This window comes from Podarcis tiliguerta, assembly GCF_965153285.1.
Source record: "Podarcis tiliguerta genome assembly, chromosome: 16".
In the NCBI taxonomy this organism is placed as follows: domain Eukaryota; kingdom Metazoa; phylum Chordata; class Lepidosauria; order Squamata; family Lacertidae; genus Podarcis; species Podarcis tiliguerta.
This window is the reverse complement of record NC_139549.1, coordinates 13,298,224-13,324,573: the sequence shown is the minus strand read 5'-3', so window position 1 is coordinate 13,324,573 and position 26,350 is coordinate 13,298,224. Positions and strand designations below refer to the sequence as shown.

General features: G+C 44.3%; 1 protein-coding gene across 15 annotated transcripts in view; it reads left to right on the top strand.

Annotated features, from left to right (window-relative positions):
* Positions 1-26,350, top strand: part of MARK2 (microtubule affinity regulating kinase 2) — a 108,943-nt gene that overhangs the window by 11,440 nt on the left and 71,153 nt on the right. For 5 of the 15 annotated variants that reach the window (XM_083418740.1, XM_083418738.1, XM_083418735.1 and 2 more), the window contains exon 1: positions 18,729-18,893. The exons of the other annotated variants lie outside the window; for them this stretch is intronic. In XM_083418740.1, the coding sequence (XP_083274866.1) occupies positions 18,858-18,893 (36 nt within the window). In that variant the 5' untranslated portion in view covers positions 18,729-18,857. Of the gene's footprint in view, positions 1-18,728; positions 18,894-26,350 lie in introns of those variants that run through there. 15 annotated transcript variants of the gene reach the window in all.

The following is a 26,350-nucleotide window of genomic DNA, read 5'->3' as shown; positions in this document are numbered from 1 at the left end:
ATGTGATCTGACAGTGAGTTTGGAATAGCCCAATGCAAAAATCCTGAGGATCCATGTGGATCCATGCTTTGTAACCACGGAGGAGGGAAGGAAGGTGAACCATGGATCCTCTGCTCACGACTGCAGCAGATTCCCCCCGCCACCCGTAGGCATTCGCTCCATAACACGCACAGACATTTCCCCTTATTTTTTAGGAGGAAAAAAGTGAGTGTTATGGTGCAAAAAATACGGTAATTTAATTTGGGGGAGGAGAGGGTAAACACTTGCAAAGAAGGGGTCTGATACCATTCCACAGGGCCAGCCCTACCACTGGCAGAGTGAGGCAGCTGCCTCAGGCTTGGAGGATGCTGAGGTTGCTACTCAGATGTTAGTGGGCAGAGCTGTGCATGCCATCTGGCCTGCCCTGCATTCTGTTAGCTAGCCTGCTGTCCCCAGCACTGTCCCATCTCTAGTACTGAAGTAAGGTTCAGCAGTTCATTCAAGAGAAAGGACTGTAACCCCGTGGTAGAGCAGCTGCATTCCATGCAGAAGGTCCCAGGTTCAGTCCTATCATCTCACTGGTGAGAGACAGATCACTGCCTGAAATCCAAAAGAGCGGCTGTCAGTAAGTGCAGACCATACTAAGCTAGAAGGAGCAGTGGTCTGATTCATTATGTTCCTAACTTCTGGTCTGATTGGCTTCCCAGCTGGTGCTCTCAGGAGGTGGAGGAGACACGATTACTTGGTTATTTTTAAAAGAACATCCCATTTGACATTTCTAAGTGTGTGGAGAAACACCCCAACTTTTGGCCCCAGTAATGTAGTAAGCTGGTGAGTACTTAGCTCCCCCCACCTTCACCACACAGGCAGAGCAGTGTGGCTGTGCTTATATGGGCCACTAGAAGCTCTGTAGCTAGCATTGCAAATCAAGAGGCAGTTTACAGAAAATGTAGGGGTTTTTTTGGGGGGGGGGTGTTCCCTGTGACCTGGAATGATCAGTGTTATACTTGTAGAGAGAGATGTGTTAAAAGAATGAATGCTACCCTTCCGATAGTGCCTTAAAAAAAAAAAAAATCAAATGTGCAAAATGCACAGAGAAAAAAAATGCTCATTAAGCAATCCTGGACCTGGGTTAGGAGAGCAGAGCGGCGTCAAAGTTCCCTCTGTGCATAAATCTACTTTTAATTAAAACTACCTGAATGGGAGACTTGATTGTTCTCTCTCTCTCTTTCTCTGGCTTTCCATCCTGAAATCTCCTCTGTACATTATCCGTCATAAGGTTTACTCAGAGCACACAATGTTCTGTTACAGTTTCAGTTCGGCAAACTCGTTTTCCCTAGCTGCTGACTTTTTTCCAGGGCATGTGTTTGGATTCACGTGCCTTCAGGTACAATGGATTGCAGCAGGCTCTGTTGCTGTCTTAAGACTACTTCAATTTTCTGAATATTAAAGCTCATTTTCTTTGCAATGTGGAAATTAGTTACTGCCTGGAGATAAGCCTCCAGGTTATAGGTTCTGCTTTAATACTACTAACTGCCACACCTAAGAAGTAAGGTGGCTGGGGATGGGGCCTGCGCCATAGTGTCTATGTGTTCATGCAGTAGCCAAAATTGCAGTCAACCTGGTATAATTAGGCTTGCCGCTGCACAAGAAGATTGTAGAAATTATTACTGTTTGTTTTTTAACCCATGTTGGTCCTACATGGCAGCCTCCAATTATTTAAAACTATATATATATATATATATATATATATATGTATATGTATATGTATATATATATATATATATGTGTGTGTGTGTGTGTGTGTGTAGTAGTAGTAGTAGAATTATTCATTCCCTGGCATCTCCAAGTAAGGCTGGGAATTAATTCCTGCCTGAAACCTTGGAAAGTTGCTGCCAGTCAGTGTAGACAGTACTGAACTGGGTAGACTAATGGTCTAGCTTTAGCACAAGGCAGTTTCTTATGTATTTGAAAAACAAGAGCAACTTTCATTTAAGTTAAACAAGGAATTGGGAATTGGATCCAGCAGGTTTCCCCACCCCTAGTGGTCCACTTTGACCTGTGGACAGTAAGATGAATGGTTTGAGGGCTGTTACTCCTCAGTTTTGATTTACTGTACGCCTTCTGAATGCAAAGCAGATACTCTACCACTGAGCCATAGACTCTGCCCAAACTGAAATGACTGTAGAATCCTGTACAGTGAACAGAGGGCAGGCAAAAGTTGTGCCAGGATCAGCAGCAACTTAAACTGAGTCTGTATGCTGGCGAGCCTCTTGAGGCTTCAAAGGGGAAGGGAGAAGATGCCACCCCGGACTACTTTGGGGAGGAAGGATGGGGTATAAATTGAATGAATGAATAGTGTTAGACATCTTCATGGCTCTGTCTGAATCTGGTTGGCTCTTCCTGGCCTGACTATAAATGTTGAGATACTGACAGAAGAGCAGCCCTTATAAACAGACCAGCAGAGTGTGTTTCACTCACACATTCTTTCTTGTGAAGTGACATCAATTCATAAACCAACATCACAGCAGATGCCAAGCAGGGATTCTTTCACCTGCAAATCTTCTGACATGAAATGTGCCCATGGTGCCTTTCTGCCTCTTACATAAGCCAAGCGGTACTATCTCTATGTAAGATGAGACTAAAGCTGACTATTCCTGTACTATTCACTACAGGAAGTAATTTCCCATTGTTTAGGTGGTTTAGGGTGGAGAACCTTTTTCCATTCTAAAGGCTGCATTCCCTTCTGGACAACCTGGGGGCACCATATGACAGTGGTGAGGTAGAGCCAGAAGCAAAAGTGGTTAGTTCACTGTATGTACATGTTCACCTTTGTGCAGTAGCCAGGCTGGAGAAGCATGCTAAGCTTCTTCACTGCTTCCTTTTGACAAGTGGCAAAGACTTGACTTTTAAGCAGGCATAGACTGGTGACCACTGGTGGTAAAAAGACCTACAGGGTCACTGAAATACCCTTATCTGGTAGGGTTTATGGATTACATAGGATGGCATCTTAATATCTTTCAAGATCTATACGTTCCCTCCAGAGTCTAACTGAGTGGGTTGGGAAACGATTGTATTATTCAAATAGCTGAAGGGCTGTCGTGTATAAGAGGGCAAAAGATTTGTTCTTGCTGCTCCAGAAAACAGGGCTAGATGTAATAGGCTTAAGTTGCAGGAGGGTATATTTTGATTGAACATTAAGAGAACATTATTCATGGTAAAAGCAGTTTGACAATGATTCCCTACAGGGGTGGGTGGGCTCAGCTAAAGGATGAATGACCTTTTGTTGTCTCCTGGATTTCCTGCGTGAAACTGTGTTAGATTTAATGGCCTACAAGGTCCCATTTGTCTCTATGGTTGTATATAAATGTTTAAGAGAAATGCCAACTTGGTACAAAAAAACAGCTTCAGATTTGAGAGATCCTAGAGGTGTGAAGAAATCCAAATATAGCATTGGTACAAGAGCTTTAGCAAAAGCTAAGCAACATCCCCTTTCAACATACAGTTTCCTTTATTGCTACAAGGATACTCTTCATGTCGACCCAAAGTGAGGTTATGTGGCTTCCTGAGCCAGCTGCCCCACCCATTTGAGACACCCAGGCATTGAAAAAGATATTTTGTCAGCACTCAGAACTTTTAAATTAATTACTATGCTATTCTTATACAGTCGTACCTTGGAAGTCGAACAGAATCTGCTTCACTTCTGGCCTCTGGATCTTGCCTGCCTTTAGCCCCTTCTCTTCCTCCAGTTTTGCCTCTCACTTCTAGCTATGCTTTCTGCCTGTGTTAATGCTTTTGTTCCTACCCTAAGACTTGGGAACCTGGAAGGAGGAAGGTCAGCTGGTTTGGGGAATGGAGCCAGTATAGCTTCTGTGCCTTCAGCCTCCTCCAACTCCTGCTTTCAACCCCCAGAACTACCACGTGCATTCTGCTAGCTTGCTAGCAATATTCTGAAGGGCTGTGCAAACCAGAGGCAGCTCTTTTGCTTTGAAAAGTACTTCTGCATCAATCTGGAGGTGCCTGTTGGCTCTAGAGATAATTTATGGTGTGTTACATGGCAAGTTTGGAAGGGCTACCTATCACTATCTGCTACTGGCAATGTAATTTTTTTTAAAAGAAGAAATCTTGCCTCCACAAATAGCAGCAAAGGGTTGGGGGGGGGAACCAAGCACCTGAGCTTCATCCAGTTAGCTTGGCAATTTTTTCTGGTTCCAACTTCCCTTTAAGGAAGGGCTGCAGCTCACTGGCAGAGCATCCTTTTTCCATGCACAAAGCCCCTGATTAATGCCTGATGGCATCTCCATGTGAGACTAGGAGAAGTCCCTGCGTGAATTCCTAGCGAACCACCACTAGTCAGTGTAGACCAGGGGTAGGCAACGTAAGGTCCAAGGGCCGGATGCGGCCCAATTGCCTTCTCAATCCAGCCCCCGGACTGTCCGGGAATCAGCATTTTTTTACATGAGTAGAATGTGTTCTTCTATTTAAAATGCATCTCTGGGTTATTTGTGGGGCATAGGAACTCGTCCCGTCCCCCTGTAGTCCAGCCCACCACATGGTCTGAGGGACGGTGGACTGGCCCACGGCTGAAAAAAGTTGCTGACCCATGGTGTAGACAATACTGAGCTTAGATAGGCTAAGGCTCTGGCACAGTGTAAAGCAGCTCCCTATGTTCCTATGAGATGGCCCATTAGATGTTGATTATGAACGCTTCCTTTAACAGGCTCTGCTTAGCAGTACTTCAGTGCAATATGAATTCCCCAGGAGGTGGCGGCAGGAGGGGGGAATCTTTACCTTAATTACTCTGATCATGTCAGATAGAGAGATGGATACTAATTGATTAGGCTCTGGGCTGGCCCTCCCTTAGCAAATAAGCTGAGGAAAGGAAACCTCTTGTGGTCTGTTCCTTCAGTTTATGACTGTCCTAATAACCCGTTCCCTGTCAAGTTTCTTTCTTTAACTGCAAAAGCAATTGCTCTTGAAGCTTGTTCCTTGGTAGCGTTAATCCATCTGACTAGCTACGCCTCTTCCTTGTTGTCACAGTAGTGTCTTTGGCCTTAGTGAGCAGGAGGGACTTAAAATACAGTGTTGTTTGAAATGGTGTGAAGGCCCAGAGGGGAGGTGCCATTCTGACTTTTGGATATGAGCATATGACACTGCCTTCTACTGAATCAGGAGGCCAGTTCCTGTTTTCTAGTTCTGAAACTGTTTTCACTACAGAGATAAAAGACTCGGCCCTCCAGCTCCCACCTCAGCCATCACAAGAGTGTGTCTGCAAGGTACACCATATAGTATACATGACAGTTTTTATTCCAGTATACAATACCACATTTGACCTGAAATATTGGAGGGATGGAAATAAAAGCACTCTTAATGAAGTTGAAGTGTAATGCTATGTGGTCGTTTTTATTGGGATACTTTTAAAAGTATAAAGACAATGACATGAATTTGTGTAACATTAACATTTAAATTTACAAAAAAGACAGAGGTGCTAAATACGTTTTATCAACCTAAATAATGCATAATATGCCAACTTGCTTACTTCTGAGAGTTAACCACTGAAAAACAATTGCAACGTGAAAAACAAAAACAACGTTTTATTGGGGTAGGGATTTCCACCCTGTATCACAGGCTCAGTCCAGTTTAAAGATGGTAAGGCTGGGAAAGGCCTTTATGTTCCTGAAACACTGGAAAGCCACTGTCAATCAGAAGAAGCAGTGCTTGACTAGAGGACCTCTGGACTGACTTTGTATAAAGAGCCTTCTTATATTATTATAAGTACAAGGGTAGCCAAAGTGGTTTCCTCCAGGTGTAATTGCGCTCCAACTCCCATCAGCCCCAGCCAGCACGACTAGTTGTTGGGGATCATGGAAGTTGTAGTGTAGCAACATTGAAGGGAACCACATTGGCTACCCCTGAAAGTGTAACTTTACCATGATTGATTGTGCTGAGGCTGACTATGAGCAGTCCTGTTCCTCCTGGAAAGATGAGAGAGAAATATTTTAAATAAGCTGTCTCTCTCCCCCACCCCATTGACCATTACATGTTCAGTAAACTCCTGTTAACTTGAGCATGCAGAGTTCCTCTCTTTGCTCTTCTGCTTTTCCTGTTCAGCATTTTGGAAGCTTATATTGCTGTGTCCCCCACCACCACCCGCCAAAAAAAAAGAGAAAAAAATAGAGTAGCTTCACAGTCCACTGGAAACCAGAGCTTGCGTCAAATAGAGCAGCAAACTCTTTAGCTACTGTTTGGGCTGACTCCATTGTGTGCCGGACAGTGGGACATTGTAGTGGAACTGATTAAGCAACAACGGAAAGGGGGGCAGCGGGGAGACAGATGCTCAAAAGAACCGTAGGTTCAGAGGGAGTTGAGCGGATATTTACAAAAGATTTTTTTCAGGAGGTTTACTATTTAACTGGTCCAAAAAGAGTTGTGGGGGGAGGAGACTTGGCCAACAGGCTGGTTATATATGGTCAATTACTTTACAGCATTGATTTCATAGTACTGTACCAGAGAGACTTGTGGGTTTTTTCTGTACAAGCTATGAAACAAAGAAACACAATCCCTTTAAACCAGTGCTGGCCAACATTTCTCAGCAAGTGTACCACCAGTTCCATTCAAAATAAGTACTTGAACCACTTTTTAGAACACGTAGCATCTCCATATTCAGCCATTCTCTCCCCTCCTCTACACACCCACCATAGTTCTGTCACTTGTCTACTGAGCCAAGGCTAATCCTTTATTCCAGGGGTGAGGGATGTCTTTCAGCCAAAGGGCCACATTCTCCTCTGGGCCTCTCTTTCAAGGGCCACAAGCCAGTGGTAGGTGGAGCCAGGGGCAAAAATTGTTGGAGCAACCAAGGCAATTCTTGCTTAGTGGACAGTTTTACCTCCCCCCCCCCCTTCACACATGTCTGTCAATCCATGCAAACAACCTAAAGGAACAATCAGTTCCTTTTCACACTGGATAGCTCAGTGAGTTAGAGCATGGTGCTTGATAACACCAAGGTTGCAGGTTCAATCCTGGTATGGGACAGCTGCATATTCTTTCATTGCAAGGGGTTGGACTAGATGGTGCCTTCCAACTCTGCAGTTCCATGATTCTATGACTTGGGGTGTGAAGCAGGGGTGGTGTGGGGTGTGGCTGGGAAAGAGGGAACATTGCCTGGGGAGAGTTCTGATCACTGGGTAAAGAGAGGCTTGAGAGGCTGCATTTAGCCTACATAGGCCTGAGATTCCCCACTCATGCTCTAAACAAAGGCAGAGAACAGTGCAGGCTATAAGCCAGGGGTCCCCAAACTAAGGTCCGTGGGCTGGATAAGGCCTGAGGGACTTGTTTATCTGGCCGGCGGCGACCCCTGCTGCCCGCTGCCGCCACCCGCTCTTACTGGTGCTGCGCTGCGCGGCTGCCCACTTCCGGGTTAGAGGAGAACCGGAAATAGCTTGTGTGCATGCGCAAGTGTTATTTCTGGTGCACATCCGGGTCCGAGGAGGCCCATGCACATGCGCACAAGCTATTTCTGGTGCTCCTCCAACCCGGAAGTGCACCAGAAATAACGTGTGCGCACACATATGGGCATGCGCTCCCCCACCCTCCGGCCCACCGCGCGATCAGGGCTGGAGACACTGGCCTGAGGCGCGATAAGTTTGCTGACCCCTGCTATAAGCGACCACAAAGTAGAATACAGTTTGGCGCTTGCTCAGTTAAGGCTCTTGTTGTGTAACCAGTTGATAGAAGGTGAAGGCAAAAGAAAGTTTGTCTGCTTTGGGGGTGATTCAATCTCTTTTTTAAGTAGCACGGTAGGCTTATGTCCTCCTTGTTGACAAAGTTACAGGACTGTTGGTGTAACAGCATTCAAAGACTCCTAATTTTGTGTTCGTAGGTTTTAAAAATCCACATCCAAAGTCAACTCTGAATGGAGAAAGACGACGCCTGCCACAGTTCTCCTCTCTAGGTGTGCTGCAGTCTCCCCTGCTCCTGCCCCATGGTTTAAGCATTCATGTGATGGGTCGACTGCTTATGTTTGCAGATATTAGCATACATGAATCATTCTCAAGAAACTCTGAACAGCTCTTTTTGGTTGTTATCATGCAGGAATCTTAAGGATAGGCTAAGCAGTTATCAGATTTGTTTAAAGTGAATTTAAGCAAATATAACACACAGGGCTCACTCCAGAATATTTGTGGCTGCCCACCCCCACCCCAGTGCAGCAGTATTTTTTATTTATTACATTTATTTATTCACTGCTTTCTACAAAAAAGTATTAAAGCGACTTACAAATATATAAAATACCAAATAGCTTATTGATCATATAAAACTATATCTATGGGGGGGATGCAGTAAAGCAAACCCTTATAAACATGTTCATCCAAAAACAGGTATAAAAAAAGGACAACTCTTGCCCCATGGCAGGAATGATAGACCTCTCTCAAACTTTTTAAAGTATGTATGTGGAGTCAAATATTGCAGTGTAGTTTCTCTTGATGGCATGGGAAATTGATAGGCCTGTGTGTTTGGGGCATGCCTGAATAATAGAGCAGGGACAGGGGATCTGTGGCCCTCTGCAACGTTGTGCACTGCTGCTACCATTATCCCTGACCACTAGCCATTCTGTCATGGGTTGGTGTGAGTTGACGTGTAACAACATCTGGTGTGCTACAGGTTCCCCACTAATGATACAGGGGCACATGGTTGCTCGAGTTCATATAGAAACTATCACAAGTCCTTTGGCACCATAAAAATGTACTGTAGTAGAAACTTTCATGGACTGGAGCCCATTTCATCTGATGCATGGGTAGGCAAACTAAGGCCCGGTGGCTCTATCCGGTGCACGGATGGTCCGGGAATCAGTATGTTTTTACATGAGTAGAATGTGATTTTATTTAAAATGCATCTCTGGGGTATTTGTGGGTTCACCCCCCCAAAAAAAAACCATAGTCCGGCCCCCCACAAGGTCTGAGGGACAGTGGACCGGCCCCCTGATGAAAAAGTTTGCTGACCCCTGATCTGATGCATGACCTGTTATCCTTAGTTGAAAGAGAGAGAGGAAAACTTGTATGTCCAGAGGGGGGAAATTGTAACCAGCAAGGCCACAAAGGCCGTGAAATGCAAGAGCCGCAGTAGGTCTGCATACCCTCAACAGTGGTAATTGGTGCTAATACAGTCTTCCTAGCTTTGCTGTGTTAGTTTAGCACCTCTGGTAGGGGAGAGATCCCACAATTCCTGGGATTTAGTTTCAACTGAATGCTAGCTGAAGTGGAGAGGAGCACTTTCCTAGGAGCTAGACTAATCAACCACTCCCCCAAATAATGCACATTGGTGTTCTTGCAGGCAGCCTCAGACGGGGCAGCATGTGATTTTTTTCTCTTGAGTGCGCACATTTCCTATCTCCCCCCCCCCCCCGCCGCTCACTAGAGTGGGATGGGACCTGAGAAGAGCAGCTTAAGGAAGGGAGCTGCTGCTGCTGCTGCTGCTGGAAGCAAAAGTGGTTGGGTGGCACTCCTATTTGAAATACTTTCCGGACTTCCAGGTGAAGATGGCAACGATTGAGGCTGCTTTGTCCTTGAGTTCCATGGTCTGTTCTAGTTTTAATTTGCTTTATCTTGAATAATTTCAAAGTGTTAAAGTCAGTGGGCCTAGCAGTTGATGTTGGTTGCCACATACAGTCAAGAAGGATATGTGTTTTACTTCTATGTGGACTTAAAAGCCATTTATTTTAATTGAAGGATAGGAGATTGGAGAGCAGCTCTTTTGGCTGAGAGTTTTAAACTGATAAACGCTTAAAATACCATCTTGACCAAAAGATACTCTGTAGTTTTAACAGTTTTAACATGGTTATTACATGTGTACAGACCTGTAGTACTTCAGAACTCCAGAAGTGTCCATTGCCAAATTTAGTCCATGAATCTATGCTGCACTATTGTGACTCAGCAAGGGATGCAGATGTAACTTTATTCCCCCCCCCCATTTTTTTTATTCATTTTATAACACAACTAAATAACATAAAAAGAAAAGAAAAAACAATACAAACAAATTTTTGTCTTATCCTTATTTTTCTAAACATTGTTAGGTGGGCTTCTCCAAATCCCCCCTATCTGATTTTCGTTTTACCTCATCTTTAGCAGTTTACATATATAATAATTTTTAACCATTTTTTTAATCACGCTTACTTTTACAATAAAAATCTTCACATTTTATCACTTACAAATAATACTATTTTAAAATACACTATCTTCTAACCCTACAGCTTATATCCACTTCCAAAGCTATTCTAAGATTTAAATATTAACATATTTTTCCAGATATTCTTTAAACTTCTTCCAATCTTCTTCCACCGTCTCTTTTCTCTGATCTTGGAGTCTCCCAGTCAGTTTGGCAAGTTCCACATAGTCCATCATCTTCATCTGCCATTGTTTGATAGTTGGTAAATCTTGTTTCTGCCAGTTCTTCGCTAGTAATATTCTCGCAGCTGTTGTGGCATACAGAAAAAAAGTAACATCCTTTCTGAGGATTTCACCCCTCCCCCACTATACCAAGTAAAAAGGCTTCTGGTTTCTTAATAGATGTGTTTTTCAACACTTTTTTCAGTTCATTATAAATCCTTTCCCAGAAGTCTTTTACCTTGGGGCATGTCCACCACATGTGGTAAAAGGTTCCTTCTTTTTCCTTACATTTCCAGCATTTATTATCACGAGTATGATACATTTTTGCTAACTTCACTGGTGTTAAATACCATCTGTACATCATTTTCATCAAATTTTCTCTTAATACATCACATGCTGTAAGTTTAATTCCTTTTTTCCACAATTTCTCCCAATTCACCATCATAATATTGTGCCACACATGGGATGCAGATGTAACTTTAAAGCGCTTGCAGGAAAATTAAATTGATATATCTTACATGGAGAGCCCTGGAACTTTACATTGTGAGTGTGCAAGTATGGGACTGGAGAGGCCTTATCCCAGGTAAGAGGTTTTGCTACATACTCCTCTAATGAAAGCTTAGCTAACTGTTCAACTGATCTGGACTTGCTAGGAGCTGATATATATATATGCTCCAAGGTAACCTCAGCTTCCTCCATATAATGAAAGCTCAACTAAGCGTAATAACAATCTTGGCATAACAGACTCTACCACAACAGAGACTGAAACTCCTTCACTGTGGGAACTTTTACGCGACCAATGTCTCCTGTCTAAACAAACAGCAGAGGGAATCTTTAGCAGAATCGACACATTGGAAAAGGAAATTTTGCATTTAAATGCCATAATTGGTGCACTGGCTGTGTTAGTGAAGACAGGAATTCTGACTGTAGCCCTGCAGATAAGACCTACCAGCAAAGAAACTGAAGTTAGTGGTGGTTTGAAGGTACATCAAGATGGGAATAGGTCTGCATTTGCTGAGACCCTATCAGTATTCAATAACCAAACAGTTAAATTACATCTATCAAGATCGGAACTTAGAAACCTGCTTTTACACCAAAATGAATGCTCAAGAAATGGATTTGTGGGAGTTGTTTTCCATTCTCAACCCTTTCAGATTCAAACCTCCTGATAGTGGATTAGTATGCTGATAACCCACTTGCTACCATCCAAGGAAATGATCTCAGCCCATCACCTGATCTAATTTGTTTAAGCCCCAATCTGGCATCTTTCGATGGAACTCCAGATGCTTTAGGTCATCACTCCCAAGTTTCCTGCTCTACAGCGCAGGCGAGAGGAAAAGGCAGCAAACGATGAATTAATAAACCCACTTTGAAAGGTAGTGAACGAGGGAGAAAGTTCAAATTTCAGTGATGATTCTTCTAAAAAGAGGTCCCCAGATGTTCTACAGGTGGTCATTCATAACTGGCCAATGAAGAAATCCAGTGGAATAATGAAAACAGAATCTGAACTGCAAGCAGGACTGAAAGGTTGCCCACCTCTGACTTGGTAATACAGGCAACCCCCCCCCCTTTATGCATGTTCAATGTGTGCACACGTCGCAAAAGGGGGTGGGGCGGAATGGGGGGGTGTGCAGGCTTTTTCAGTGGCGTTTCAAATATACTCAGAATGTGTGGTGCTGGTGAATGTAACTCCAGTGTAAATGGGGGGTTGTCTGTACAATTATTTCCTTTGTATGCAGATGGCCCCAGTTTCAATCTGGCATCTCCAGTCAGGACTGGAACTCTGGAGAGCCCCTACCAGATAGAGTAGGTGGTACAGGCAATGACCAAGTCATGCATACAATGTCTCTGCGCCAAACCTGTGTAGGCCTGTGCTACTACACTTGTTAACTAAATTCTTCTGGAGGTTCCTGCAGATAAAATTAGGCCCCCTTTTTCAGTGGGGAATCTAGCATCTGCAGTTAAAATAATTTCAGGTAGTAGGTGATGGGAAAGACCCTTCTCTGCCTGAGACCCTGGAGAGCCATTGCCAGTCAGGGCAGGTAATACTGGTTTAGGTGGGAAACCATCTCACATGTCACACAAGTTGTTTTCCTGTTATTATCTTTTATGGCTACTAAAAAGGAGCCCTAGTTAACTGGTTTGCAGATTTTTAAATATATGTACTTTGAAAAGCTGCAGACAGCACAGACCATCTTAGAAGGATTCTTCATTTTTTATTCTCTGTTGCCTTCTCTACAGTGATGTGGGCTAGGACGTATGAGTGCATCAACTTGAAACAGCCTGCTTCAACCTGGTACCCTCCACTCCACTGATCATTTACGTGTAGTTTGGCCAGTGGTTGGGGATGGTGGAATTTGTCCTAAACATATGTAGGATACCAGGTTGGAGTTGGCTGCCTCAAGAAGGCATACAATTTCCCTTGGAACTACTTTTTCCTCAAATGCAGATTTTAAAGGATTGCTCATATTAGTATCAGTTGGTTGGTTGACTAATCACCAATTAATTAATTGCCAGGGCTCTTTCCCAATTTAAAAGACAAAGAAGAAACTTAATTGACTGATAGCCCTAGTAATAACCAACCCTCTGTGCTCTTAAAAATGGGGACAGAATGTAGATGTAACCAGACTTTCAACCCCCCTCCTTTCTTGCATCCTGCAACGTGACTTTGTACAAAACGAGGGTTGCCAGTTGCAGCTGCTGCTTCCAGAGAACTGTGCAAACACCTTCATTTTTTAAAAATCCCTGGGCAGATGGTAGGGCTTCTCAGAAGCTTCAGCTCCTTTGAAGCTGAGCACTACTTCCATTTATTATATATCACCGTTTTTGTTTTGACTTTCTTTTGAAGGATCTCTGGGTGGCACACTGCTCTTGCCCTCTGAGGTAGGCTGGGTTGAGAGATAGTGACTGGCTCAAAGTCACCCAGTGAGCTTTATGGCTGACTATGGATCGGAACCCGAATCTAGTGCTCTTTCTGCTGCTTGCACCTTGAATAGAGTGAGTTAGCTCTTTAGAAAATGTTAGAAGAAGGGGCAGAATTTCCCTTGATAAAGAGAGAACACATCTCAAAACTTGACAGTCAGTCCAGCCATTGGGTGCTTTCGTCTTGCTTTTTAAAAAATCTTTGTTATTTGTGCTACCTGTTTGCTCTGAGCCATTTAGATCCATCAGCAGAGATTAACACGACATGGCTCAGTTTTGAAAGTATTTCCTTCGCCTATGACTTTGTTTGCATGCTTGGATGGGCAGCTTGAAATTTCCCCTTCACCAATTACCGTATTTTTCGCTCTATAACACGCACCCGACCATAACACGCACGTAGTTTTTAGAGGAAGAAAACAAGGAAAAAAATTATTCTAAACGAAACAGTGGATATATGATTTTTCTGGTTCATGCTGTGGCCACAGACATGTGATCTGACAGTGAGTTTGGAGTAGCCCAATGCAAAAATCCTCAGGATCCATGTGGATCCATGCTTTGTAACCACGTTTTTGCACCACTGCAGCCCCAGGCAACAGTGGGTGCATGATTTTTTTGGTGCAAGATTTAGCCATGGACATGCTATGTGATCTGATGGTGAATTTGGGGTGACCCAGTACAAAAATCCTGAGGATCCATGTGGATCCGTGCTTTGTAACCACGTTTTAAGTGATGAGGGAAGGAAAAGCACTCAAGGGACAAGGAGCACACGTGGGGTGTGTGGAGAAGGATGCTGCTAATAATGCAGAAGAGGGGTTTAAGGGGAGAAGGAACATGCGTGGGGTGGGTGGAGAAGGATGCTGCTAATAATGCTTTAAAGGAGCAAAGTGGAAGAGGAGAGGAGCCTTCTCCCCTTATACCCCTCTTCTTCATTATTAGCAGCATCCTTCTGCACCCACCCCACGCGTCCTTCTTCTCCCCTTAAACCCCTCTCCTGCATTATTAGGAGCATCCTTCTCCACCCACCCCATGCATGTTCCTTCTCCCCTTAAACCCTTCTCCTGCATTATTAGCAGCAGCATCCTTCTCCACACACCCCATGTGTGTTCCTTCTCCCCTTAAACCCCTCTCCTGCACTCGTGTAAGCAGCTCCTCTCCTCTACCGCTTTGCTCCTTTAAAGAAGCAGGCTCTCTGTCCCTCTCTTCTCCCGCTTTGCGAGCCACAGAGGAGGGAAGGAAGGGGAACCATGGATCCTCTGCTCACGACTGCAGCAGATCCCCCCCACCCCCACCTGTAGGCATTTGCTCCATAACACGCACAGACATTTCCCCTTACTTTCTAGGAGGAAAAAAGTGAGTGTTATGGTGCAAAAAATACGGCAGTTATTTGGTCTCTTTCTGCACCGCCACCCCACCCACATCTCTCTTTCTTCAAAAGTAGTGATTTTTTTTTTTCTAGTTAGCAGCTGTCTAGCTGGGAGTTGAAACTTTTCACTCAGTACTTCTAAATAGTTTTGGGTGTTATTTTTGTTGTTTGGAAGAGAACCGTAGCAGCATATTCTCCCCGCTTGATTTGGAGACCTTTTTCTCTCCTTGGTTGGGGTAGGGGAAGGACAGAAATGGAGTAGAAGTGCAGCTGAGCCCTTTATACAAAACAAGACGACAGGCAGAGGGCACAGAGTTCAGTGTCACATTACATGGTACAGGCTTTGAAGACTGGCCAGCAACAGACCTAAGTGTCTGCATCCACCCACCAGGACCTTTGCCAAAGGCTTCCGTATTTGGATCCACTTTATCCTCCACTTCCAGGTGTTCTTAAAGGCCCTGTATTGAAACAAGCATGGTTAAGGGATGGTTGCCAGCTGGAGGGAGAGGGGGACCTCATGGAATACCTGCAGAAACTTAGGTCTAAGGAGGTGTGTCAAAACACAATACCCTCCAAAACAAAATGTACAAGCAGAGGCAGGACCCCCCCCCTCATGCTCCCTTCCAGTAACCATCCTGGATGCTCGGATGCACAAGATCCTAAATTGACTTGATTTTGATAGGTTGGAAAAATACTTTCCCAGCTTCTCTTCACGTTTTGTTTGGTGTGTCTGGACCAAGGGAGCAGTGTCAAACTGCTTTGCTTCATCTTCTTCCAGTTGCTGCATTACAGTCCAGGAGACTTGGTTGCCCAGCCTCTGTTTCCTTTGAAAGTGTGCAGATATTGGGGTTTATGAACACACCCACACCTCCCACCTCCTTGCCCCATATGTCTTGCAGAGGTCCTCCTGTTCTGTCTGCAAACTGTGGGCAAGGTTGGCTTCTCAAGGATGGGGGCCTAGAAGCTGCTTTAAGACCCTGATGTGGTGAAAAGTGGAATAAAGTCTGTGTTCTATGTTTATAATAATATTTTATTCTCTTGTTAATTATGCTGCTTTTAAGTGTTCATTTTATATTTGTCTTCCTTTGGTAATGTTTCCGGTATTTTTTTTTTTTTGTTAACTTTGCTACTTCTCTATAATGTTTTATTTTAAAATGTTTCCTGTTGGTTATGTTGCTTTGAATGTATAGTTTATGTTTGACTTTCTTCAGTAATGTTTTATTCTGGATTGTTTTATTTGATGTTTTAATGCGTTGTAAACCACTTTCAGATTTCCCCCCCTAAAAATATAAAGTGGTATGGAAATGAATAATAAGAATTATTGTTGTTGTTAAAATAAAATAAACAGAACCTGGCTTATGGAATTCCCTCCCTGAAGAGGCATTCCTAGCACCAGCACTATTGTCTTTTGGTATCAGGCACGGATTTAAAAAAGATAAATCTCACAGACTTTTTAGGTTGTTATTTAGACACACTACAATTTAATATAAATTTTCATTTAGTATTTTTGACTTGCTTTTGCATGCCGTCCTGGAAGATTTGCTGAAAGGGGCAGTGTATAAAAATATTAGATGAATAAATAAGTTTGATTTGTGTCTATAGCAAGTCACTGACACAGCCTCTGTGGATGCAGAGAGCTCTTTCCCACCAACCGGAACTTTAGTGGAATTAAATTGGAGCCATGCAAACCCACCCCACTCGCCTGCAATCTTTTCTTTTGGTCCCAACCCCTCCCCCTGCTGCCAGCTGTTTAAGCTGATCTGTAAAGAATGCTCTTTTCTCTGGTTTCTAGGCTTGGATTATACAGCTCTTTAACCAGCTCTCTCCAATCCAGCAAAAAGTAGCATGGCGGGTGCAGGGGTAGGGGGAGATCTGGCAAAGTCTGTTGCCCTATGGCAGTTGTTTCTTTTTCACTACCCCTCCCTTAAATATCACTCACATTATGGTGCTCCATATAAAGAGGCTAGGAAGTGGGTGGTGTAAGGTACCTGTAATGGAGGTGCCCCATGGCTGTGGGTATTAATATACAGATGACTTACTAGAAAAGATTATGGGACAGATTAAAAACAGGAAAAGAATCCTTTAGGAAACTGAGAGCCTTTTGTTACATACTGGACTCCATTTTAACTGTATGGAAATGCTAGAGAAGGCGGCCACTATGTTTTCTAACTTCTCAGTTGTAGACATTGTCATTTGCTTTAAATTTATTTTGAATCTTGAGGAGAGGATATAAATGACACTGGCCATTTTTATTTATTTTTTCATGTCTTTTTATATGCTTTCCTATAATGAAAGATAGATTTTAGCTCAGTTGGTAGAGCATGAGACTCTAAATCTCAGGGTTGTGGGTTCGAGCTCTATATTGGGCAGAAAGATTCCTGCATTGCAGGAGGGTGGGCTAGGTGACTCTCGGGGTCCCTAGAACTCTACGATTCTATGAGAAGAAGGCTACCTCAAGACAAAGATGGCTTAGTAAAACAGACCAGGGGGAAACCCCAGTTTCAGTGCATGAGGAATACAATCTTCTCAATAAATTCATAATAGGAAAAGAAATAATGGGTCTGCATGGGTAGGTAAGCTATGCAGGAAAAGTGGGGGAAATCGATTCTCACCTGATTTTAAACTTTCCTCCCTGCTCCCCTGGGGGCAATTTTTACTTACCACAGGTGAGTGGCTTTATCTACATTTCTATCTAGATTTCAGTCTTGGCACCTCCTTCCTCACTCCCCTCTTTGGGGTTACAAATAAAACCTGAAACAATAATTAAAATTGCAATTCAAAATAGAAACAATGCTAGTTTATGCAGCACTGAAACAAGTGTATTTTTTTCAGCTTGCTGGAATGCAATTAGCAAGGGAGGTAGGCTTCCCTCACTTGAGAAGACGTTTATGAGCTATTTCCCCCCCTCTTTTTTTAATTGCATCTTTTTAACTTGAGCCACATTTGGTTTTTTAGATCAGTTGTTGTATTAATCTTGCTCCTGCTATCTGGCTACCCACCTCAAAGTGGGGTTGATTGTTGCAGTCAAGGACAATGTGGGAAGCAACCTCTTACTTATGGTGGGCTATTCACGCATGCGGAATAGATGAGGAGAATACCTTAGTTTGTTTACAATGTGCTTTTTAATTTTTTTTATTGCTCCACATATATACAGTAATGTTGCAATTCTTACAACACCCCTGAAAAGTGGTGTTGTGATTCAGAGCTTGCATGGCCTCTACTGATCCAGATGTTGCAGAGCTAAGTATTATCAGCCAGGTGTTCACACCTTGCCCCAGATTTCCTGATGACCACTTCCAAAGGCTTCATGTAAATTTGGGACAAGATGCCACCCTGTGGCACGGGGGGGGGGGGGGGGGCGTGGAGACAATCACTCAGTGCTAATACCTGAAACCAACCCTGGATATAGAATCTGAAGCACCATAGAACAGTGCCTCCAGTACCCATCCCACTGTGTCGACTCAGAAGGATAACATGGTCAATGACAGCAAAAGCTGCTTGAAGATCATGTAAGAATAACAGTTTGCACTTTCCCTGTTCCTCCTCTCCATAAAAGTAATCCATCAGTGCAATGGATTTTGTCCCAGTGAACCTTTCCACAGCCTTTGATTCCCACCCCCCACCTGCTTGTTTTTCTCCCCTTTGAAAAAGTACTCTGCTATTACTCCCCCTCCTTCGCACAATTGTTTTTCTGTGGCACTCCCGGCCCTGCTAAACTTCTCCTGCATCCTGTTTTACCGCTGCAATATCAACTCTCTCCTTCTCATGATATTTCCCAGCTGCGTCTTCGTCTCGCTGAATTACTTGTGTCAAGGTATGTTAAGTTTCTGGAAGCAAGCCAGTTTCCCCTCTAACCCTCCCGTGGGGGGGGGGGGGCGGGCGGGTTGGAGTGCAGAGGGGAGATAACTGTTATGGGGTTTCAGGTTTTCCTGTGTGTAGCTTTCTGTATGTTCCCCAGATATCTCACGGCACATCTGAGTTAGATGTGTGCTGCCAAACAGCAGGAAGCTTTCTCTAAAATGCCAACAAATCTCTCCCCTCCCCATCCACCCTGCACCTCCCTCCCTCCTCCCTCCCGCTAGTCTGGGAGGGAGGAAGAGGCGGGGCTAGTGCCATACACAGGGAAGTAACCTTTCAGTTCCCTTGCAAGGAGTAGGACAAACAGGAATTGCTGGCCCATGAGAAGTGGCAGCTAGCCTGTCTAACAGCTCCCCATGACGGCTGCGATATGGAAGAGAATTAATGGGCTAGTGAGTACCGGGCAGGAGGGGGAGGGAGCTGAGCAGCCAACCACAATCGTGATGTTCTGGGTGGGGTGTGTGTGTATGTGTGGCATCTTAAGCTGCGCTTGTCACTCTCATAACTACTCTTGAGAGCCTTTGGGGGAAAGCAGGGAGGTGCCTTGGGAGCCTCCAGCCTCTGTTCATTGGGGGGAGAGCCCAGTTGATGATGGCGATGATTACCCAGGCTTGATGGAGAGATGGTCTTTGTGGTTCTGTTTCTCTTCCTCTCTCTCTCTCTCTTGTTGTTTAAATCATGTGAACTCCTGTTGTTCGGCTGAAACTCTTTACCTTCCCATAATTGATATTTGAAGCTTTTACTTGAAAGCCCAGTAAAAACAGAGTCATCTTTTTCTCCCTCTCTTGCGTTCATTTTTTTGGATCTGCTATTAGGCAGGGCTGTTTGGAGGCAGGTTTTCTGCTGGGAAAGTCATTTGTTTAAGCACGGTTATGCAGCCCTTTGAGGAGTAGTGAACATGTATCCAACTTGGCTTTGTTTTCTTTCTTTTCCCGTTCAAGAAAACATGCCAATTTTACAGTGCTTTATTCAGAACCTGAAATTTGGAGTGTGACTTGCAAGTTTTGAAACACTAGTGAATATTCCCATGGCAAAAGAGGGGTGTAAACAAGTGGACAGGGACTGTAGTGGTGTTTTGAGGGGTGGGGGCACACCTGCATGTCATAAATGGTGGGGACAGGTAGCAATGGGCACAGAAACTCTGCTTCTGAACATTGCGGGGGGTTGGGGCTGGGGTTGACACTCATTGTTTTCAGGTATCTCTGCAACATTGAGGACTACAAACTTGCTGCTTTAGTTTGTTTGAAAAAGTGTTAAAATTGACAATCAATTGAAATTGGGGATCTCAGGAGTCAATACTCCTGGGCAGAATTGTAGAATACAGACTTGTTGGGTGAAAAACTTGAATGAACCCTGGAATCTTGTACACAGATCTCTAAATCAAGAAGCTGGAGCCGTCTAATGTGTGTGTCTGGGCAGTCCTGCTATTAATGGTTCCTTTTATACCTCAGCTATTTTTATTGATGGCATGTGCACTACAGCCCGGCCAGCAAAACAGAGGTGCCTGGGGTTTATTTTGGTGTCATTGAATAATCTTCAAACATTTCATCGCCCATTTCCTCCTTGGCATAGTAGAAAACTTTGACGGGGGGCGGGGGGGGGGAGCAGAAGTACTCTTGTTTAATTTTTTTTAAAAAAATGTCCTGAGGTATCTCTGGACCCCTGGTGATTCCTGAAATGGCTCCATTAGCTGGCAGGAGGTCTTGTTAGAAAGCTCCCAGCTTGCTTGATTTCTTTTTAAAATTGTGTTCCTAGTCCTCAGGGTTTCAAGCACATATTTGTCTCAGAATGCCAAAAGGTCACAAATATGGAACCAAATGCAAAGGAAGCCCAAATTGCTACATTTTTTAAATGAGCACTTTTTAATTTATAAAACCGGTGTTGTTTGTCTTCAACATTACTGAGAAGTATGCCAGAATTCCCTGTTTAGAGATGGGAACTGAGGCTGTGAATATGTAACTTGAGCGTATGTTTCCACACGGAAGGTCCCCATGAGCAGTCTCTAGATACAGCTGGGAAACACTCCTTGCCTGAAAACCTGGAGAGCTGCTGCCAGTTAGTGTAGACAATACTGAGCTAGACAGACCAGTGGCCTGACTCTGTATAAGGCAGCTTTCTTGGTCCAACTCATTGGTTGCACCACACACTCTTGTTCATGGATGTTTTGGCACTTGGGATTTCTGATTCTATGACAAGGTTTTTTAAAAATATATTTAAGAGCTCAAATTCTTCCACATTTTAGTGTACATCTTTAAGAAGAGAATTTGTTCAGATGGCTTGAACAATTTGCTTGTACAATTGCTGAATTGTAAATTCAGATGCTCTTAAATATTAGTGGGATCCCCGTCTTACCTTGTACGTGAGTGGCGAATACAGCACAACTCATTGGCCTGTGTATCATAAGCAAATTACCTTTTTATGTCTGGCTACCTGGTTGTTACTTTCATTTCAGCGTTTAAGCCTTTGATTCAGGAACTCTTCATGACTTCCTGTCTGGTGTATGCTTTTCTTAATTAAAAAAAAGATACTTCGAAGTGTCACAAGGCCCCAGATACTGCATGCTATCTGCCCAGAAAGTTTATAAATTACTCCTCAGGTTTATGTTCCTTTATCATTTGCTATAGGGAACAACATATCCCATTGGCTCAGTGATGGAACATGTTTGCAGTGTTAGAAACAGATATGAAAGCTAGGAGCTAAATGGCACCTTAGACCTAGGTTATGGGCGCTACAACGGAATGTCTAGGAACACTTTTTTCCTTCCACTCTGCAGTTTTAATCTGAAATCTTAGGCACAGTACTGCACCCAGAGCTCAGAAACTGCTTGCGCTAATGAAATTCCCTGTCGCAAAATGCACCTAGAACAATGGGAATTTCAAACACGGCATGTTTGTCACATTCAAAAGATCCCAGTCCAATCTCCAGCATCTTTGGTAAGACTGGGAAATGGCTCTTGCCTTGAACCCTGGAGAGTCACTGCCAATCGTTGTAAGCTAGGCAGTGCTGAGCTAGATGGACCAATGAACTCTCTGTAAGGTACTTTCCTATGTTCCAGGTCATATTTTGATATTGATCTTGGATGTGTTATAGCCATGTACTGCTGTTTGCCATCCCCATGTTAAATGTGGTTGAAAGTGGCAGTATTCATATGAACGTAAGAAGAGCCTGCTCAAATATGGCCAGTGGCCCATCTGTCCAGCATCCTGTTCCCACAGTGGCCAACCAGATAACTATGGGAAACCCGTAAGCAGGATCCGAGCACGAAAGCACTCTCCCCTCCTGCTGTTTCCAGCAACTGTCTCCAACCGTGGAAGCAGAGCATAGTCGTCATGGCTAGTAGCCATCAGTAGCCTTCTGCATGATACTGTGCATCCTCAGTGAGAAAACCAGGGATAGACAGTCAACTTCTTTGAAAGACAGCATGTCCACCATTGCAGGAGTCCAGCAGCATTCTCATGTAACCATGGCTTGGTGGCGCTACATGGATGAGCTCAAGCAAAGCATTGGGCTTGTGTGTTGCCTCCTCCAGGAGGAGGATTTCTGCTGAGTTTTGTTTTTCTTTTTATTGGTGTCATGTAAAGACTATTGGTGTCATGTTTGGTTCCAAGGTTTAAAGCAGGGGTCAGCAAGGTTTATCTTGCCTGGGCCGGTTCGGTCCCACGGAGATCCCTCCTTGGTTGGATTGCTTCCGCCCGCAATTTTCGGTGTCTGTGCGTGCACAGATGCAATTTTCGGCATCTGCATCTGTGCAGATGTGATTTTCAGCATCTGTGCATGTGAAGACGTGATTTTCAGTGCTGCATAAGCGAGTCCCCGCGCTGCGCTGGTTTAGCACAGCGTGCAAGGTGGCAACTGAGTTCAGAGGTGGCTCATGGGCCGGTCAAACGACCTCCGCGGACTTCTTCTGACCCATGTGCCCTAGGTTGCTGACCCCTGGTTTAAAGAAAACACCAGTAAGCTTTTTTTCTATAACAAGCCAACTTCAAACCATGGGTTATGAAGCTGGTTTGGGTTTTAAATTCCTAGTACAAAGATAAGGCCAAGCTTGAGGTTCTTTAAAAACTGAAAGGAAACTCAGCAGAAGTCTTCCAGCCATCTGAGAGGAGGTGAGGAGTACTCTGGGGCTATGCATTGCTTGTGTTAGTTGAGTCTCATCTACATGACCCTAAACCTTGGTCTAGGGTTGCGTGCAAACGTGGGTTGTATAGGAGTTGGGTGTTCAGTCAAGGATTGTACAAGGAGGCCCCACATGAAGGGAGTGGAATGCCATAGGGCATGCCCCAGAATCTTCTGCTGCTCTGTGCAGAGGTGTGTGTTTCCAGATTGCCTGGTGCAGAAAAGGTAATAATTTCTTGAAAACTGGTGGAATAGAGCTGTTCTCTCTCACGAATGCTTCACATCAGCTGCTGTGACGCTGTCATGCTTGACCGAGAAGGAAGGAGCCCATCTGTATACCCTTGAGGGCATAGGAGTGGTGTGTTTGCGTGAGAGTTAAACTGAAGTTTGAACTGCCCATGCTCATCGCCCGTATAAGGTTTGGGGGGGGGGGGCTGGGCATTTTTTTCCTCCTGGCAGCCTTCCAGGGAGCAGTTTGAAATGGAGTTGAAGAGGACAATATGGCTGAGCCTAGAAGGAAGGACGTGTGTGACCATTTGGGATGGAAAGGACAGTTGATGGCACATAGGGTGAAGTGGAAATGGTAGCTGTGAGAGAGGGGAAGCAATGAGCTGTGCAGACTACTGAAGGCAGAGACCAGGGTTGGAAGCTTTCCAGGCTCATGGTTGCCTGGGCATCTAAAAGAAATTGTTGCTGGCACTTAAGAATTTGAAATATTCATGTGGGGCTGACGATGTTTTCTCCATAACCACAAGTGCCAGGGATGTCCTCCTTAAAAGAGAGTCGAATGGCATTAGCTTTTCTTTTATTTTTAGTGGAGAAATCATGAGTGGGTTAATTCTGAAGCCTCTTGAGTTCTCTCTATTGCTTGGCTAGCATTCTTTACTCCCGACCACATTATCTCCAGTGACATGTTTTGCTTCTCAACAACTTTTGCTGCTGCTGTTAGCAGGGACTCGAAGGTCACAGGCTCATGCTGGCCAGGAAAGCTCTGGGGCAGTGTCATATTCTGTGATGACCATGACGTGGTGGTGAAAATATGGGTATTTCATATAAGATGGAGTTTAAGGAAGGGTCATGGCTTATTTTGCATCACCTACCCAGATCCCTCCCAAGTGAGGTTTTTTTGGCACCCCTTTGCCTTGTAAACAAGTTGCCCCAGAGCATGCTCACTCTGGCTCATGAGTGGCTCTTATCTTTAAGTAGAGTACTGGTGTCAGACTTTGAGATACTGCAAATCTTTTGGCTAGTTAAAGGTGTCCTGGCGGAAGGCTGGAGATTGTTGCCGAAATGTGACTGAATAGCACAGATGACTTTGGGGCTGTGATCAGTGTAGATGAGAGGCCTTATCTGATGAAGTTAGTGAATGCATATTTGATATAACTTTTAATAATATGTGTATGTGTGTTGCTGTAGTGGGTTGTGTGTGAATACCTTTTTTAAAAAAGCATCACATACCTGATGAAACCTGTTTCTCATCCCATTGGTGGGACTGAGAGCTAGCAGCTTCCCAAGCTGCCTAATTTATTTATGTCAGAGGATGGATTTGAACACAGGATGCTCTGGCTTAGATTCTTAGATGCTGCCCTGTGCTGGTAACAAAAAGCAGTGCCAGCAGTTGAAGACCTCAGTGGTACATAGCCTGTCTCATTTCCTTGTGTCTCGTTGGTACTAATTACTGTGCAGGCACCTTCTAGCAGAACACCTTGTTGCTCCTGTTCTGTGCAGCATGGAAAAGCACTTGTCTTGTGTCCCAGATACCATGGTGTGTGTGTTTGTGTCCACGTCCGGATGGCAGATGGGGCAGTTGTGGTTCCATGCCTTGGAGCGTTAATGGGGAATAATGAGGCTGCTTTTCCTGAGAGCTATAAACAACTGGAAGCCACTGAATCTATTCTCTGGCACACCCTGCTGCGTGACTCTCTTTTTTGGACTTGGATTTATTTTTTATTTTTATTTTTTTGGCCTGCTTCCTAATTGTGCTTGGCTCTGTGGAGAGTCCCTGGAATTGCAGCATAAACCCTGCTTGGCTTGGCTTTGCAGTGAGATGGTGAGCAGAGATACTTTTGGAGCATCCCAAGGTATGTGGTGTCTGCAGTGCACCAAATATGTTTCTGTCTGCAAGATGCATTATCATGAAACTGCTCGGAGGCACAGCTGGGTAAGGCTGGGCATGTGCTCCAAGGTTAGCTCAGACTTAATGAAACTGTGGTCCATCTAGTCTAGCATTGTCCCCTTTGACTGGCAGCAGCTGTACAACATATCAGGTGGGGGTCTTCTTCATTACCTGCTACCCGACCCATTTCAGTGGAGTTGCTAGAGAGTGACCCTGTGTCCATACGTGCTAGAAGTCATGTGCCACTGAGCCATGGTGTTATGGAAGTTACTAGGAATTTCCAAGAGCAACTATTTTAGGGTTCTATCCTTTGTTCTGGTACTCAAGAGCTGAAGGTGCTAAAAACCCAGAGTTTAGTAGGCAGATGATGCCTGCCTTAAGAGAGAGACAGAGAGACTCTGACTCCTAATAGTTTTGTAACTGCACTTGTACTTCAAGTCTCTTCCTGGAGAATTCCACCATCCATTTTTAAAGATGCACGTTAATCATTGTCATTGCAACAGAGAAGGTGAAATCAGCCATTTGAGAGGAACTGGAAAGAGCTTCTTTTTGGGCATCATGAGGGCGGTTGCCCTTCACAGACAGTCATTGCTCCCCATTGATTTCAGGGCCCAGTTCTTCTGCCAGTACTCTTTCCTTCTAAGTGCACTGTTGAGCACTTAGAGAGAACAGGTTAAGCCAGCTTTGGAGTGATAGTCTCACTTGAGCTGTCTTCTGTCTAACCAGCTGAATTTGATTTTCATCAGGTCAATTAGTACAATTTCATTGTTGATCTCAATATTGTCTCACTGGTAATCATTTGGAACCTAGATTATTGGATTGCTGGGTTCCTTTCTGGGCTACAAGGGTGTCTGCTTGAATTTCACTGTGTGTCTGCCTTGCTTTCATGCTGTTTGGTTGTGCTATTCTGCAACATTTAATTTTTAGCTCAATAGCGTCTCCTTGATTGTCCCACATTCAAACAACAAGGGCACATTGAGAGGCAAAGTTGGTGGGCCACAGCTATGATTGTAGAACCTTCTCCTTCTACAAGCCTGCCTATAAATACTTTCCAGAACAGCTATGCAGCTTTCTTATTTGGGCTTAAACAGTCAGCAGTAAGCAGGTATGGACTAAGTTTAATGAGGTGGTCTGTATAGTCTGACTCTTTTTATTACTGTTGTAACTTGCCCCAGCCCTTGGGAAATTATAAGATGGAATTTGGAACAGAATAAATAAACATTCACAAGCAAGTTCTGTTTAGAACAGGAGTGGGAAACCTGTGGCCCTTCAGATGTTTCTAGACTTAAGCTCCCGTCCGTCCCAGACAGCCAACTGTCAGGGATGATGGGACTTGTAGTCCAGCAAGATCTGGAAGGCCACAGGTTCCCTGTCCCTGCTTTACAGGCACAAACGACTGACCCACATGTATGGACAAGCACTCTACTGAAAATGTGTGGACTAATCACTTTTGCAGACCTGTTTGCAAGGCCAGTTACTTTTAGCAGCCCACAGCATCCATGGAGGTGCCAGAAAGAGAGAGAAAGTCAGATTTGCTGCTGTCTGTTTGCTGCGATCCAAGGGAGAACTGCAGAGCTGGCAAGCGGCCTGGTGTGCAGTTAATCTTGTGGCGCATAC